Below are 16,758 nucleotides of genomic sequence, written 5' to 3'. Positions count from 1 at the left end.
TTACTGTTTATCAGAACAAAGTTCCTTTTTCTTTAAGGACCCTCACGAGAAAAACCCTGTTTTGGAACTACTGTTTAGAATACGTGATCCTCCTGGAGCCAAGAATGTGCAAACCCTCAGCTCTGTAGATGTACATGTACTTTATACATAAGAAATGCGGTATGATGCAAGGGCTGACAGTTTTCCATTTGAGATTGTCTTCACAAGAAGCTTGTGAAGCTGTTGTCCCTTTCTGTTGCTCTCCTATACAGTCCCTCTGTGTTATTGCTTTATGGGGAGGTTGTGATAGAAGAGCTTTCTGTCCCATTCAGTGGTTACTTTCGGCCAGTGGCCCAATCTCCTAGAAATGTGGTTAATTTACAGGGAGGCAGAGGAGCAGTGGTTTCTCTTGACTTCTTGCCTTGTGCCAAAGCATTTAGTTCTGTATAGCTGTTGTACTGAATGAGGGTGCCAAGCCTCTGTCTCCTTTTCTGGGTGCAGTTCTGAAAGGGCAGTTAAATCCATTGATCCCTCTGTTAAATACCTGATATTTGTAGGCATGTAGCATCATTCATTTAAAAACCAACAACAATAAAGACCAAACAAGAAAAAACAATGCACCAAAACCCCAGTGGATTGGTAAGGTGTTTTTTCTGATGCTGCTGCAGAATCCAGCCCTGAGTTATGAACTAGAAACAGAAATGAATCACTGACATGAGCCAATTCAATCCACACCTCCAAAACCAAGCTCTCCTGTCTATGAAGTTATCACAGTTGGAACTGTGACTGTGCTTCTTATTGGCACCCTCTGGCTGGGTGCTGGCTGGTGGCCTTGCTGATTCCTAGAGCTTTCCTAAGTTCTCATTCCTCTGCAGCCTCCTGTTCAGTTTCCTTGTGCTACCTCAGCTCCTACTGCTCTCTGCAGTCCTCTCACCAGCCCAAGCAAGGGTTGGCACTGAGTGTTTTTTTTCAGTCTCTTGCTAATCTCTTGTTCCAAGGAAGCCTGAATAAAGGTTTTAAGTATGTCTGTTTTCCATGCTTGGATCCTACCAGCTACCAAATGGGTAGCTAGGTTCTTAAGCAGTGTTTGTCTTCAGGACAGAACATGAAGAGTAACTATGAAGATCAGGAGATCCTGTTAGAATAATTATTTTAAGATGTGAGGAGTCAGCTGCTTGGTGTGGTGTGGCTGTTGGGGATTCAGCTTGTCTTATTCCCAAAGGGATAAGACTATTCTGTCCTGCCCAGGATCTTACAACATATTTCCATCCATAGTGTTTTAGGGTAGGTCTGTCCTACCTATTGGCCTGCTGGTCTGGGAGCAGGATGAAGCACACTGAGTGTTTGTTCACATTGCTCAGATGAAGATACTTGCAGCTCAGCAGCTTCAGCCCCTCCTGTGCCCTGCTGAATGTATGGGCTCACCTCAAGGCTTGTGTGTGTCAAGCTGACTTGTCTGCCCTTAACCTTGTGGGTTTTACAGAGGTGCCACGTGATAGATGGTAGTAAAAAGGGACCTGTCATGCCTGTGCCTGGCCTGTCTGTGCTGCAGATAGCAGCATGCTCTGTTCTGCATCAGAGACCAGTACAATCTATGGGGACATTTTTCTCCTTTCATGCTTAAGAGCCTGCATCCATACAAGGTGGGAATTAGACAAGAGGAAGCTGGACTTGTCCAGCTATGCTAAAATACAGAAATAGTCCTGGTATCTTTCAGTAATGCATTAAGTGGCATGATTACTGTCTGTCACATGTAATGCTCTTTCCAGGTCTCTTCCCATGATGGAGGGCTCTGCGTGCAGCCTAGGGCTTTGATTTGGGCACTGTTTTGTGTCTTAGTATCATCATGATAAAAGATCAAAATTTGGGAACTCAGTGCAGATGGAGTTTGTGATAATTTTAGTTCTTTCAGATGTTTTTCATAGTTTCAGACTATGAAACAGATCATTAAATGACATATATTTATATGTCATTTATAGGTCACAGATAATTAAATGACATTGATTTTTATAATCAATTCATAAAAAATGGTAGAGACCCCCAGGAGTATACAAGGGAAGTGTCTCTGAGGAGGCTGATGTTATCAACCACTGAAAGAGTAATGTTGCTTCCTAAAGCTGAACTTTTCTTGAAACTCATCTGTCTCAATAGGATCTACTTAGGCACTACTGAGTTAAAGCAATATGGGGTAGTCCAGAGTTTGCATCAGAAAAGAAAACTTAAACAGTCTTGAAGATGCAAGATTTGCACGTGGACATGTAATTTTTTCAGTACTCTTTTCAATGTCTGTTTACACTCTTGTGGCACCTAAGAGAGGCTTTTGCTTACTGGAATTGGTTAATATATTTTATTCTTTAAATGTTATCTTCAGGAATCTGCTGTTGATGTAACTGAGAAGGATAGGGACACTGTACATAAGTGGAGATACTGCTTGGAGAAAAAAAAATTCCCTGTCTCACTTCCTAGGGAAAAGCCAACTTTTATTTTTCCATATACCAATTTTTTTGCCCCACAAAACAGTGTTGTGTCATCAGAGCACCCCTGAAATCTTTGTTTTCATTAGATTTAGCTAGCAAGTCTGTCCAACAAGAAGGTGTTTCCATTTCTTTAAATTATGCAATTACTGCTTTGCTTCCCTTAAGGGAGGCCAGCAAAGAAAACTAATAAAATTCATTCACCATTAGTAAGATGTGCTGAATGCTTACACTAATCCATCTGAGAAACATTGAGCACGCAGTGAAATGTGCATTACAATGGTCTTCCCTTGCACAATGAATTCCCTCCTATAGAGAGCACTGTAATGCTCTGTTTTCCTGTTGCAATTTGAGGATGTAGTAATATTAAGAAAGGCAACAAAGATGGTTAACAATCTAGTGGAATTACAGACAAGAAGGGATTGTGTAGGAGAGAATTAAACTCAGCTTGGAAAGAAGACAATTTAGAAGAGATTCAGTAGAAATTACACAGTCTAGTAAAAAAATAAAATCCATCATTCCTTTCTTTTTTTTTTCCTAGTTTCTTGACTTATAAATATGTGTTTAGCACAGGATCAGAAATTGCAGTGAGTCTGTAAGACCTCATATGGAGCCTTTCATGAACACACATAGCACAAATTGTATTTCTCTTTGTGTCTTCATAATGACATGTTTTCTGGTTTTGATTAAATATTCCTAGATGCCTGAATAGGTGTCTTCTGTGACATTTACTATTAAATAAAATAAGGGCCTAGCAGGTTTAAGTGTTATCTAGACAATAGTCCTAATAAAAATAGTAAAGTTACAATTATAGCTTTGCAGCAGATATAAACAAGGTCTAAGCTAATGGCAGGCAACTTCCAAATAGATAAAAAGAAATATTTTTTTAGCCACTGTAATCAGGCTAAAGAATTCATCGTTGCAAGAATCAGGGAGCCAAATACAGCAGCTGGAATAATTGGAGGGTCTGGATAATTTTATGACTAATTACATTTGTAGCTGTGCATATAATGATAAGAGTAATTGAATCATAAGCTGACATTGGGTGAGAAGGAAACCTCCTATTTAAAGCATTTTAGAGTTAACTGTGTATGCAGAGTTGTTTTCCTCTTGCCTTTTTCAGAAGCCTCAGGCATGTGTTATGTCTGAAAGCTCAGAAATAGATCAAATTCATTGATATTTCCATTGCATATACTGTCTGTGTTTCTGTGGCAGGGGAGGAATGGCTTTGTAAGATACCAAGAAGGAGCTCTGAGAAACCTGTAACTTGTCTCTGGCTCTACTGTTGACTTCTTTTATGGCATTTGGCAAATTGCTTAATCTTGTGCACTTCCAACTCCCCATCTGTGACAGATGCGCACTCATCATCCCAGAGATGTTGTGGAAATGAAGTTTGCAGAGAGAAATAAGATTGAGAATAAAAAGACAAAAAGAAATTGAGAATCTCATAGAAGAATGCCAAATGAGTATCTGAAGCTGTATCTATGTGGGAATGTTTTGGAAAGTTAAGGTGAATCAATGTGAATCAACTGGAAGTGTGAATGCAGCTTGCACATCCAAAAGCTCAGTAAATGTTTTCCACTAGCAGAGTCTCTTATTCTACAAGTAGCTGTGTATCATCTTGAGAGACTGACAGAGATGGCCTGTGCTATGTATCCTACACTCCATTTTTTCCTGGTATCCACCTATTATTAAGCCTTGTTCCTAAAAATCCTCCTTGAAGTTTTTGTCCCTAATATTCTGTCTTTTCTACTTTGATGCTCAATAACTTTCATCTAATTTCTAGCAACACTTATCCATGGCCAGTTTATATTCATTTGATCTTTTAGTAATGTAGGTTTTTATATTAAATAGATATTTTTTCCTTCCCTGATGATTACTCCCTGTACACTTACAGGCAGCAAGCATGTCTCCTCCCTTTGGTCTGCTAAAATGAACCTTTGGTTTGCTAAAATGAACTCTCCTAATTATTACTTGTAAGACAGGTCTTCTGTTCCCTGAGGATCCTTGTAACCCTTTTCTCCACTCATTCCATTTTTAATTCATTCCTTTTGAACGTGGCTCATCAGATTTGCATGCAGCATTCCAGAGAAAGTGTATCCCCATCATACTTGTGGTTCATATGTTCATCCAGGTTTTTTCCCTCTCTGTCACTTTTCAGACAATAATCTACTTCTGCAGAAATTCTTGGAGTTAACATAGTACCTCTAAGAGTATGAAGCTTTGCTTTGAACTAAAGCCAGTGTTGCAGCTGTTCAGGATCTTTAGGTCATGCAGTTCTTCTGATGTGGGAATCTCAATCTCTCTGCCTGCTAGTGGAAGAACCTGTCTTTCAGTCCATAACCATGAGCATACTTCACAAAAGTGTGTCCACTTTTTGTCCAAGATTCAGTCCTCAAAACACTGAGAAAAGTTTATCCCCAAAGTGACTCTTGAGAAATAAATGGCTTTCCTCCTTTCATGCCTCTGCTTGTCTTTCAACTCAGTCCATACTAATTTTTCCACAGCTTGAATGCTTATTGTCTTTCAATTTTTATCCTGATTTTCATCCTTTTGAGTGTGATTACCGTGGTTTTCCCCAGACCAAGTGCATTACTGAAAGATATGTATATCTTCCACTGTTCTCTCACTGAGGAAATGTATTATCCTCCAAAGGAAGATAACATGGGTTATATCCCATTTCCCATTCCTCTGATCCTCTTCCCTTCAGGTCTTTGCTGTGAAGCAGGAGTGCCAGGTTGCTACTGCTGGGTCAGAAGTGGTGCACGAGGGACTTTGGCTGCAGCTGCTCTGACCAGCCACGCCACTTACACAGAGCTAGGGCTTACGACTCAAATGTTAAAAACATATGGTGGGGTTTGGGAGGAAAATCTGAAGGCTGTGTGTGTTCCATGCACTGGGAAATCTTGCATGCTATTGAGGTCAGGCTCACAATTGTGTATTTACTTGCTTGGCTTCCCCTCCCTCCCGCCGACTCTCCTGTTAGCAGCCTATTAGAATCAGCCATTAACCTGGTTAATGGGGAGAGACAGCAAATACCAGAAAGGATGATGTTCTTTTCTTAATTCACTCTTGGAAACCTGACTCTTTTAAACTATAAATGTTCTCAAGCAAAGGCTGAAAGGGGTCCAAAACATGTCTTGCTTTTGTAATGCAGGCACACCCAGGCAGAGGAGAATGAGATGAGGCTGTTTTCCACACAGAACATCACTGGGAAGCAATCTTTGGTGGTGACAGGCTGGTGACCTGCCCAAACTGCCCATGTGGCGTCGAGCTGGCTGTGCCCAAGGCTTTGGGGTGGTGACTTGGCATGACTGACTGTTACTGTGCCCTTTTGGGTGATAGGAACCATTGAGGTGATATCTTGATGTGATACCTGATCCTTTGGGTGGTATGGTTCAATCCCGAGAGCTTCTGGACTCTGAGCAGAGCAGGTGATGGATGGCAGAAGGAGAAGAGGGTGATGAAAGGCATGGGGCAAGGGCAGAGCCAAAAGGGAGAGCTTGTGCAAGAGGGCAAAGAAACATTTTTCAGCGAAGGAGGAGCTTCTGCTAACACTGACAAGACAGCTTCTTGTTTCAGACAGCAAGGGCTAATACAGCACACAGAAATAAATCTGCCTGCTTAGTTTTTATTAAAGACCTGAAAAGGTAGAGGGGAAAAATTTACAATTTGGTATTTAGTTCAGGTAATTTTTTTTTAATTGTGTAATGAGAACACATTGTCCAAATTTTCATATGCAGATTCAATTAGTGTTCAGTTAATTAGCCTGTACAGATGAGGATTAACTTAATTACATAACACTAACCTCTCTTAATAACTATTAAGGGTAGGAAGGATGCTTTTAATAAATTTGGAAGGGCTATATGTGTTTTTTAAAATCTGAAATGGCATATACATAAATTAAACCAAATTACACACAGAGGACAGCCATTAAGGATAATGATCAAAGGAAACAAACTATGTACATGGCTCAGAATCAGGCTGTTGAGAAGTTCATGCTGTTTTCCTCTTCTCGTCTGCTGGCATCCTAGTGTTTTCCCCAGGATTATTACTGGAGATGCTGTACAGTCTGTGGTCATACCTTCAAAATGGGCTGAAGTCTGATAAAAGGTTGCTTTAATTAAATGTTACCATGTATTAAAAAAAAAAAAGTAATCAATTTGGGTACCAAGTTGGTGGGGTTTCTTTTTAGTTTTGTTTTGTTTTTCCTAGGTGGTCTAAGGAAAGAAAGATATGTGAAGCCCACTGAATAATAAAATCTGATCCATAAATGTCATTCATTGTCATTACATACCACAATAACTATAGATTTTTGTCTCTTGACATGAGGTGTGCACTCAAACAAGGATGATTATTAATGCTACAGTGAAATAGAACATCATCTCTGACTACAAGGTGGTGATGGTGAAGCATATATGGTACTAGTGACAGGATGTGGCTTATTTGGCATATGAGTCAGCATTAAATCCAGGTTGTCCTTTAAGTGAGTGACATCAGGTAATGCGTGATGCCCTTCAGAAAGAGGCAAAACAAGAAGCTTTTTTCCATTGGCCATTCTTGCAAAGACAGTATTTCCTACTTGCAATGGATTTTGATGGGCACACACCACGTCATTCTCAGCATAGCTCAGTAGCTTTTGTAGCATTCAGTACACTACAGAATTCAGGAAAATCCAAGAGTTATGATGCTTGTACATTCTGGAAGTCACTTTTTGAAGTCTAAATTTTGAGCTGCTGTCAGAAGCATGCATCTGCTCGACCCCAGCTGTGTGGCCCATTTCAAAACATTATATACAGTGACCCTTAAGGACCATAGCTAAGTTCATAAACCATGGGATCGTTTTGTTTTTTTTACAGCTGCAGTGAGCTGAAATATTATTAAAGCATACAGTGACTCCCCTCCAGGTCTGGGTTTAAACTTGAGCTTAAGCTTAAAGTCACTTAAGTCCTCATTTGCAACCATGGGATCTGCAGATACTGTGCAACTAGCAAGTATAGGTTGCATAAGTGTCATGTTAGGCACCCCAAAAATCAGAATGCATGGTACTACTGCCTTTTTCTGAAAATTGTTGACAACACCCTTTTACAGCAAGGATGGACGATGACATTGCTACAGATCTTGCCTTGCTGTGGAGGAGCTAGCAAGGTGGATGTGCGACAAGGACGAAATTGCTGAAAGATCTGTTGTGAGGTGGCAGGATGTACTGAAGAAAATAAGGGTGCACTTGGGCCAAGGGAGTCCTCTCTGAACTCCTTTCATGTATCATATCATATAATGGCTGGGGTTGGAAGGGACCTTAATGATCATCTAGTCCCAGTCCCCCTGCATGGTATGTCTTAAATGTTTGATATCTCAAGACGTGCTTGGCAAAGGCCAGACTTGGCTGTGACTGGTGGAGACCCAAACCTTGCTCCTTTCCATAAGGGTTGCACCTGTATCCCTGAAAGCAGGATTTGCCCTTGGCAGTGGTTCTGTCTACAGATGCAGCTTCTGACACATGCTTGGAGGACAGGGAGAATGCAAATTCCCTTCACAGAGGCAATCATCAGCCATGTAAATAAAGAAGCCTTCGAGGTGTGCTGCAGTCAGCCCACTTGAGCTGCTGTTTCCAAGGTTTACCAGATGCTGTAAACCATGCTTTCTTCAGGGAAAGAAGCTTTTTGTACCCCTCCATTACCTTGTTTGATAGTGGGCTCTCATCGGGCTGGTACGTCACTGTAGGGACTGCACGCAGCAATTTGCTTTTGTCCCAACCCTTTTCTGAGTTGTTGACAACAACTCATATTCTGCAGCTTCTAAACCAAAAAAACAGCTGAGTGATTTTTCTGACTTGGAACAGCATTACTGACCGTGCCTTCACAGTTTTTTTATTACCAGTAACTGTTTAATATGCTATGGCTCCTCCTGATGCATGTGGCATCATCTCGTAACAACATGCATTGCCTTGATTTTCCATTTCTTTCTGCTTTCCTAAAAAAATCAGAATACATATGATTTTTCTCCAGTTATCCCCTTCCTAGCCCCTACATTGCTCCATTATAGCTCTTGTCTTATGTCTGTTTAAGCTGCTAGGTATGTGTCAATAGGCACCATTTGTGAGTGTGCTTCCTCTCCTTCTCTTCACTGACTGTGTGATCTTGAGTCAAGGAGGGGTCTCTACCTCTATTTTCTTATAAAACAGTTGCTTCTAGTGGGTAGGTGCTTAGTTATCCTGCAGGCATTAAGTACAATTGCAATCATAAACCTGCAGTAATGAGCCTTGGAGCAGATTGACCTCAGCCAGTATAAAAAAGTTACCAAAAGCGCTTTATGAAAGCTTGCTGTGCTTCAAATATGACTCAGAGGAGGAGGATGTTTTCAGGGAACCTGTCTACTTAAAGCCATGCTCAGGGATGATTCTGCAAGATTCTGGCAGAGCTAGGTGGACACAGCATATCCTGCCACTGAGTAGTGAGATCAGGTTCTTTGGCCTTCCTCATGGCTATGAAAGAGAAACACAAGTGCCTTCGTGTGACCCCAGCTTCCTCCAGATGAAAGGTGTGCCTTGGGTTTTAAGGGATGCATACACATTTTCCCTCTGCCTTGCCTGTGCTCCAGCCGCTGTATCCTTGAAGGGCTCTGTCTCTGCTGTTTGCAGTCTGCTGAGATCTGCTCTGGGGTGCTCATCACACCCTGTGTGCCTGTGGAAGGGACCAGGACATCAGTGTATCCTGGGATGGGAGGTGGAGGTAGACAGTGGTGTGTGCTTCGGGCAGTGGTGCGGGACATGGGAAATTATCCTGCAGCGTAGAGAACAAAGATGTTTTTTAATCCCGTGGACACTTTCTCACTGTCTCTCCAGATATTTTTCAGCTCCTTCTCTCCCCCACATCCTGCAGGCTTGTACTTCTCACACTGGGGAAGAAAACCTTAAGTGTGGTTAATTTTGAGCCAGTTCAATCATCTAGGAGACCTGGAGGTGAAAAAACAGCTACTGGTCAACAGGCCTAGTATGAAATGTCTTCTGCCTGACCTGTCTACTGTAGTGAGCCAGGAGCAGTGCTTCCAAGAAGCCAGCTTTCTTAAAGGCTTTTTCACTGAATCATTTAAATCTTGGGTTTCTTGTAAATGTTATTATCCTGTGGGCTCACTGGAATGCCTCTGGTGCATACAGCAAGTGCAATACCCACACACGTGCTCGCAATCCAAAGCAAAACTTAGCAGGCAAGGTCCAGGCTGTAGTTTGGGATGTCTTCCCTGAAGGTTCAGACAAGGAGGAAAGCAGACTGGAGGACAGACCTGATTCAGCACTGTCTTGTAAGACTGGAAGTCCTTCTGTCCCATGCAGCCGACACCATTGCAACCCAACCATGTTTTTGCACCCCAGGCAAAGTGGCCATAGGACACCGATGAGCCGAGCTGCTGGCTTCCTGCAGTCTTAGCCGACTGCTTGGGGAATGTGGCCCCACGATTCCCCTGGCATCAGTGGGGGGAAGGCAGCAGGCAACCTTTGTAATGCTGAAATCCTGCTACTGCTGAAGTGTCTCTGGAGCAAAATGCAGTTTGGGGTGAATGTGTACACACTTCTCCTCCCTCGGTGTCTGCAGATAAGAGCCTTTTTGAGTTAGCTGTATGTATTTGTGGTGTCACAAAGGCTTTGTCAACCTGAGTTTTTGTGTGTTAATGGTTGAGGCTCTTTTCTGTTTACCTGAGTAGTAAAGTATTTTTCAGGTGAGAATATATAGATTTTTTTCAGGCAATCCTCTAAGTGACTTCTTTAGCAATTTTCTTGTTAGTCTGTTTCATTACACATCATCCAGTGCTTTAGGGTTTTGTAGTTTAAAAATTTAAAGTTCTTGCCTTAATCTAGAGACATATTGTCCTGTTGAATTGTCGTGGCTTAGGCCTGGCTGGTATCAACCAGGCTTTCGCTTGCCTTCTCCCCCACCATGGGACAGGGAGGAGAAAATCCACCTTAAGGCTCGTTAATCAAGACAAGGACAGGAAGGTTTGCATTCCCCAATTACAGTAATGGGCAAAAACCAGACAGGTTCAACTTGTGAAGGAAAAACCCTAATTTAATCTACAAGGAGAAAGTGAAAACATGGCCAGATCTTAATACCTTCTCCCCACCCCCTCCTCCCTTCTCCCCAGGCCCGGATCCCTTCCCTGCTGCCTCCCCCTCAGGGCACAGGGAGGGGCAGGGGGAGTTCAGGGTCAGTTCCCCACACGCTGTTTCTGCCACTCCTTCCTCCTCAGGGGGAGGACTCCTCACATTCTCCCCCTGCTCCAAAGCGGGGTCCCTCTCTCTCCTGGGAGAGTCCTTCAGGAACCCCTGGGACATGATTCCCTCCCACAGGTGCAGTCCCTCAGGAACTGCCCGGGCTGCGCACAGAGTCACGGCTGCTGTGGAAGCCGTCACCTCCCCTGGCATGGGGTCCTCCATGGCTGCAGATGCACATCTGCCCCTCTCCGTGATCCTGCACAGGCTGCTTCCTCACGTCTGCCCGCCTGTGACGCTTCAGGGGCTACAAATCCACGTTTACCCCAGCGGGGTCTTTCAGGGTCTGTTCCACCATGATCCTCCATGGGCTGCAGGGGCACAGCCGCCATCTCACCACAGCCTTTAAGGAAATTTCTTGCTCGGGCAGCTTTCCACCTCCTTCGCCGACCTTGGTGTGTTTTCTCTGGCATTTCCCACGCACTTCATCCTCTACGCTGCTCAGCCGGTCCTTTTCTTATATTTTTGCACTTTCATTTTCCCCTTTTAAATATGTTATTCATAGGGGTGCATCCATATCTGCTCAGCCTTGGGCAGAGTCACGTCAGGGAACTGGAACCTGGGGAGCTTCCAGCAGCTTCTCACAGGAGCCACCTCTGTGGCCTCCCCTGCTCCCAAGATATTGCACTAACCCAAGACAAGAATACATATGTTGAAAGTTCAGGATTTAAAAAACCCCACAAATTCCAGAGCTGTATTTTAAATAAAAAACCCTCAAAAGCCCTCATAGAAGGCCTATGTAAGAGAAGGACCGTAGGTGGTGGCAACTACTTTGCTAATTTGGGTGATAAATAAGTACCCAAGTGTGATAGGTAGGAGAACTACTTTTGATTACCAGATTTTCTTTTCTTTAGACAAAATGCTCCTAAAGCATATTCAGATTACATGGTCTTGTTTATTTATGTCTGCAGTTAATGTATTTACAATAGTTCATATTGTTCTAGCTAATATTCTGCAGTTTATCATAAAAAATAAGAATGATTTAATATAAGGCATAAGTATTCTACTTTGTTAGTGAGTTTCCTCTGAAGAATGAAGATAGATCACAATAGTCTCTCTTGAATTAATATAAATGCAGATGAATGCAGTCAAATATGTTATTTTTTTTCTAGCACAGCGGAGTATGATTCTCAAATATCACGGTTTTCTTACAACAGATTTTTTTTTTTATATTCACTTTTGGGGATACATTTTGTACACCTTCCTTAAGATTAATCAATTTGTATTCATTTAGGACACTAACAATTTAGTATAGTGGCAGGTTTATTTATATAAATGGATACCAATTTTCATCAGTTATGAAAATGAAATACACAATAAAAATTCTAAAAGTTTGTTCTAAAAGTTGTTAAATCTGTTTACTATTTTGCAGAGTGTCCCAGCTTCCTTGTGCTAAAATCTATCTTTTAAAGTTTGGGTTGTTTTTTCTTTTTCTTTTAGAATAATATAAGTAAAAGCCAAACAAGACAACCTTTCCATATTCCCTGTGTTTCTCTTGTATGTACTTATTTAGTTATTAATTTCTCTGTCAGTTTTTCCATCTGCACATAAAAAAACATTAGGAGTCAGGATCCCAGTCATGAACTCAGTTTACTAAAATAAATAAATCATGAAACAGTAACATATTTTGGAGCATAAAACCTCGATGAAAACATGTTTTGTGGCTTTCCAGGTCTTTTTTGGGTGCTTTTTTTTTTAACATTTCTAGGCTCTGCTGTCACAGGTGGGCAATGAGAGAAAGGTGAGGTTATGAGCTCATACAATGGTTCTCCTAGTTGAGGTTCAAAGCTGTGGTGTGAGCATTAGCAACACAGTATAACAGAGTTTCTGTTAAATACTATTCTAAAAAACTTCATTGTTTTTCTTTTATCCAGGGCTTCTGGGAAAACCACACAAAACTCATAAAAGAGTATGGACCTGTTTGTGGGTAAGTCTGGGGAACAGAGGCTGAGGTGGTTTGATTGCAATCTCAGTTGTCAGTGGCTTATTTTAGTTCAGCATTTGGTGTTGGACTTAATTCTTCTCTCTGTAATTTTAATTATATGCATGAAGTTTAGTCTTTTTCAGGATTATACTGAGCTCCTAGCCTTCAGTACTCTCTTTTCATCTGCATAGTTTTTATACTTATGGTGAACAGCAGAAATAATAATTGAAAATCTTAAAAACACCTCACCCAGTTTATGAAATAGTATGAATTTGATTCAGTTGTTGCTATCTATATTTATGCAAAATTCCTGAACTTAAATTAAAATGAAGTACAGATTAGAAATGAAGCATTCCTCTCTATAGCTCAGCTGTGCTATCTTAGCAGTTCAATAGGAGGAAAGTGGGTTAAAGTGGTATACCCCTTTACACAAGCCCTTCCACATTTCTGTGAATGTTATTTCTGTTCTGAGAACTACTTCCCAGTTGTCATCATTTAAGTGGAAATGCAGTTATTTCAGGTATCTTCTATTGTTGTGTTCAGTTGGTGTTTCTAGCACAACTATTATTTCAATATATAAGTATCAAGAAATACCCACAAAGAACAGTCAACATCAATTTTTTTTTTTCTCCTGTGTACTGTAAGGGGTTTAAGACAGTTCTAAGAGAGTATATATGAATGTGTGTGTTCGTATTTGATATTAAATTATATAAATATGCTTTGTATGCTCTTCAAGCAAAAAAGCTTTATGATAAAGAAGTCAGGTTCAGGCATAAGATGCATTTGATGCTTCAGTCACAGCCGCCTTGTGGCATTTATGCTCGGCACTAAGGACAAAGTGCTGCAAGAAGTGATGGAAATAATGAATTCCAGGGGTTAGGTACTTGTCTAAGAGGAAATAGTACAGTGTCTTGACTGGCCAGGAATGGAGAAAGATATTCATTAACACTGTGGCAATTTGTATGTTGTGTAACAAATGAAAAATGACTGAGGCTTATTATCTGCGTGACCTTTGGTGTGGTGCCCTTAAATGACAATAATGTAAGAACACTGGCATTCATTCCTCAGTGTATTTCCCTCCTTATTAATATCATGCCTATTTTTTTCTAAGCTGAATTTGAGACAAGCTGCTATTTAGTTATCTGTCTGCTCACTCAGCCAGGCAGAGGCTGTGTCATCGGAGAGAGATGTATAATCACAGTATGTGAGCAGATAGATAGAAACTTTCATTTCTCCAATCTACCCACAGCTGTTAGGGAGTGAAACCTCTCTGAGACTTGCACGAGCTACAAAGCTGGGGGATCAGCCAGGACAGTTCTGCCTCCTTGGGATCCCTTAGGTAGGATGAGTGCTCAGATTGAGTGCAACTCGTATGTAGTCATTTATTGTGTGCATGAAAAACTTAATTTGTGAGGGATCTAGGAGCCTGGCAGAGAGTAAATGCTGCTTTTTTATACCTCTCAGGAAAACAAAGCTAGGCTCAAACATTGCTGTGCTCGAGGTAAGCTTTATTTGTAGTTGAAGAAAGATATTTTAAAACCTGGCTTGCGAGCTGCTCTTCAATAGATGTGGTATGTGTCTGGGGGTATTTTTCATAGTCCTGTCAATTAAAGAAATTCCCTCTCCTTCCTCATATGTCTTCTGCATGATTTTGTCAGTCTTCAAAATGGGCAGTAAATGGTAGGTGTGTTTGTGTGTATGGTCTCAGCAAAGTATTGGATCTGGCAGCTGGAAGAAGATGGGGTATTTTCCTTTTTCCAGATTGAAAACTGCTTTCCAATAAGCATTAAGAGCAATGATCTTTATTTCTACAGTGGTGAAGTGAGTTGAATACAAATCTTTGGAACTGAAGCCTTTTTTCCTTTCTAAGGTCACTTGAATAGTCTGAATGATACCATCACAACTGTTTTCTTTTGTGTGTGAATTGGTTTCCTTGACAACAGGATGTCAAATCAACTTTTCAGCTTTAATCAAGTCAAAACAATATATCCCTTCCATTCCAAAAGGCCTCAAGTCATAGAGAATTATTTCAAGTAAGGCTTTTGTAGGTCACAAAAGCATTTTTTTTTCTTCACTCCCGTGTATAGATCCAAAGGAGAGGTGATGACATTACTCTTTCATAGAGAGAGACAATGCAAATAGTCTTCAGTTGTGTGTGCTGTGAAAACTGTTTTCATACAGAGATGCCCCAAGATGGAGGCCAAGGCAGAAACAAACAGCTCTGGTTCGGTGCAAAAACAGAGCTGGAGCATTTCTGTTCAACAAGGGGATCCAAGCCACTGATGTGACTTTTGAGGAGATCCTGCAAGAGAGTGGTAGTTTTTGGTTCAGGTATAGTTTGACGTGTTTTCTGTAAAAATGTTTCCTGTAAAATATGTGCTGGCTCTCTGCACCAAAAATAAAAAGTGAAAGATACATTGTTTGGAAAGCAGTGTATTGATACATACGAAGATTTATGTTGAATAGTCTCCTTTTTTGTGGTATGAGATTTACACAAAAAGTAGTCTTGGTTTCTGTGGAAATAAGTGACTTATGTTACTTATTTTTTGGATGAACTTTGTTGTTTTGACACTTTATTTTCACCTGTACCATATCCAATTTTTCCATTTCCATTTTAGGCTATGGCTACTGATCAGAAATTGGTGTAGACAGAGAAACCAAGAACTTCTGGGTTAAAGAGGGGAATTAAAGGGGGAGAATATACTTTATGGAATCAGAAAAGCAACTGCTACAACATGAGCAGAACTGTAGGGGCAGTGAGTTAATTTTTTGCTTTAAAAACACACTTTGCACTCTACCGTGATTGCATCATTATGACTTTACAGCTACGTAAGCACGTATGGCTGATTTGGAGTTGATGGATAGTGCCAAAATAAGTAATATATTCTTGGCCCAGCAACACACTGTGAGTGAAGAAACAGAAAATACTATAAAGCCCCAAGCAGGCAGTTGATTGCCTCTGGGATGAGTGAACCTATTTTGCCTTCAACTGTAGCAGTGCATTTTGATGTTGGGAAGAGTATAAGGATTCATAGCACAGACCTCATTGTGTATCTTAAAAGAAAAAGAACAGAAGATTAAAATTCAGTACAATTTGTGGCATGACAGTCTTTCTTCAAGTCCTTTTGCATCTGAAACAGCTTGAAGCAGGTCAACCCCCCTGTTCTTACTTTTCCTTTGCTTGAACTCTCAACTTCAACCTGCTATGAGAAGTCTGACCTGCTGTGTAGTAGAATAAGTGCTAAGGAGGACAAGAACAAAGTAAAGACTGACAGGGTACTCTAGGAATAGCAAGAGGGTGTATTTTGGATTAAGCTACCTCTAGAAAGCAGGAGACAAGCAGGGTGTAGGGTTGTCAGTCTGTGAAGTGACAGAGTCAATGAGCTCAAAATCTGTGTTTTCTGATAGGGGGAGGAATTTATGAGAATGTTTCTGACAAGATACAAGTATAAGACATTCTCAGTCCTTATTAAGACCTCTAGCAACAAACTTCATTTATCCAAAATGAGCCTCTACCGGGCTCCAGCATAAACATCCCAGAATCAGCACAGTATCACAGGTCACAAGTCAAGGTGCAGTCACAGAAATGGGATGCATGCATGCACTGCTGAAGCATCTTCTGAAAATAAAGATGTGACTGGAGCTCCCCTTTCCATATAAGAGTATCTTGTTTTGCAGTGGGTTACTTGAGCGTGGTTTTTAAATCACAGAAAGCAACTTAAAATAGGACAGGTGATTTTTTCTTGAGGTGTCTGTGGCGTTACTTAGTGTCTGACCTGTGAGAAGGGTTTTTTTTAAATTTTATTATTCTTTAAAGACTTCCTCATATTCCTTAAATTATTTCCTAATAAGTCATTATCAGAACCAAGATCAAGCCATGTCATTTAAATGGTTGGGTGATTTAAAGGATTAGGCGAGATCATGGAGCCAGTCACTAACTTGAAATGTGTCCAGGGGTGAGTTGTGATTGTAAGCCATGCTGGCAGCTGACAGCTTTTCAGAAGTCTACGGAGCCAGAGTTGGTTCTGTATTAACGCATGGCTTCTCCTCTCCCCCCAAATTATTGCTGCAGATGGCAGTAGTTAGCATTTCTCCTGATGAGTCCACAGTCACACGGT

The 16,758-nt window shown here is 41.1% G+C and overlaps 1 protein-coding gene across 6 annotated transcripts in view; it reads left to right on the top strand.

Moving 5' to 3' along the window:
• TBXAS1 (thromboxane A synthase 1) overlaps positions 1 to 16,758 on the top strand; it is a 244,161-nt gene that overhangs the window by 80,785 nt on the left and 146,618 nt on the right. For 3 of the 6 annotated variants that reach the window (XM_030468305.1, XM_030468299.1, XM_030468308.1), the window contains one exon: positions 12,591 to 12,643. The exons of the other annotated variants lie outside the window; for them this stretch is intronic. In XM_030468305.1, coding sequence (XP_030324165.1) covers positions 12,591 to 12,643 — 53 coding nt within the window. The remainder of the gene's footprint in view (positions 1 to 12,590; positions 12,644 to 16,758) is intronic. 6 annotated transcript variants of the gene reach the window in all.

Source organism: Calypte anna, chromosome 1 (genome assembly GCF_003957555.1).
Source record: "Calypte anna isolate BGI_N300 chromosome 1, bCalAnn1_v1.p, whole genome shotgun sequence".
Classification (NCBI taxonomy): domain Eukaryota; kingdom Metazoa; phylum Chordata; class Aves; order Apodiformes; family Trochilidae; genus Calypte; species Calypte anna.
This window is presented reverse-complemented; position numbering and strand designations above follow the sequence as displayed.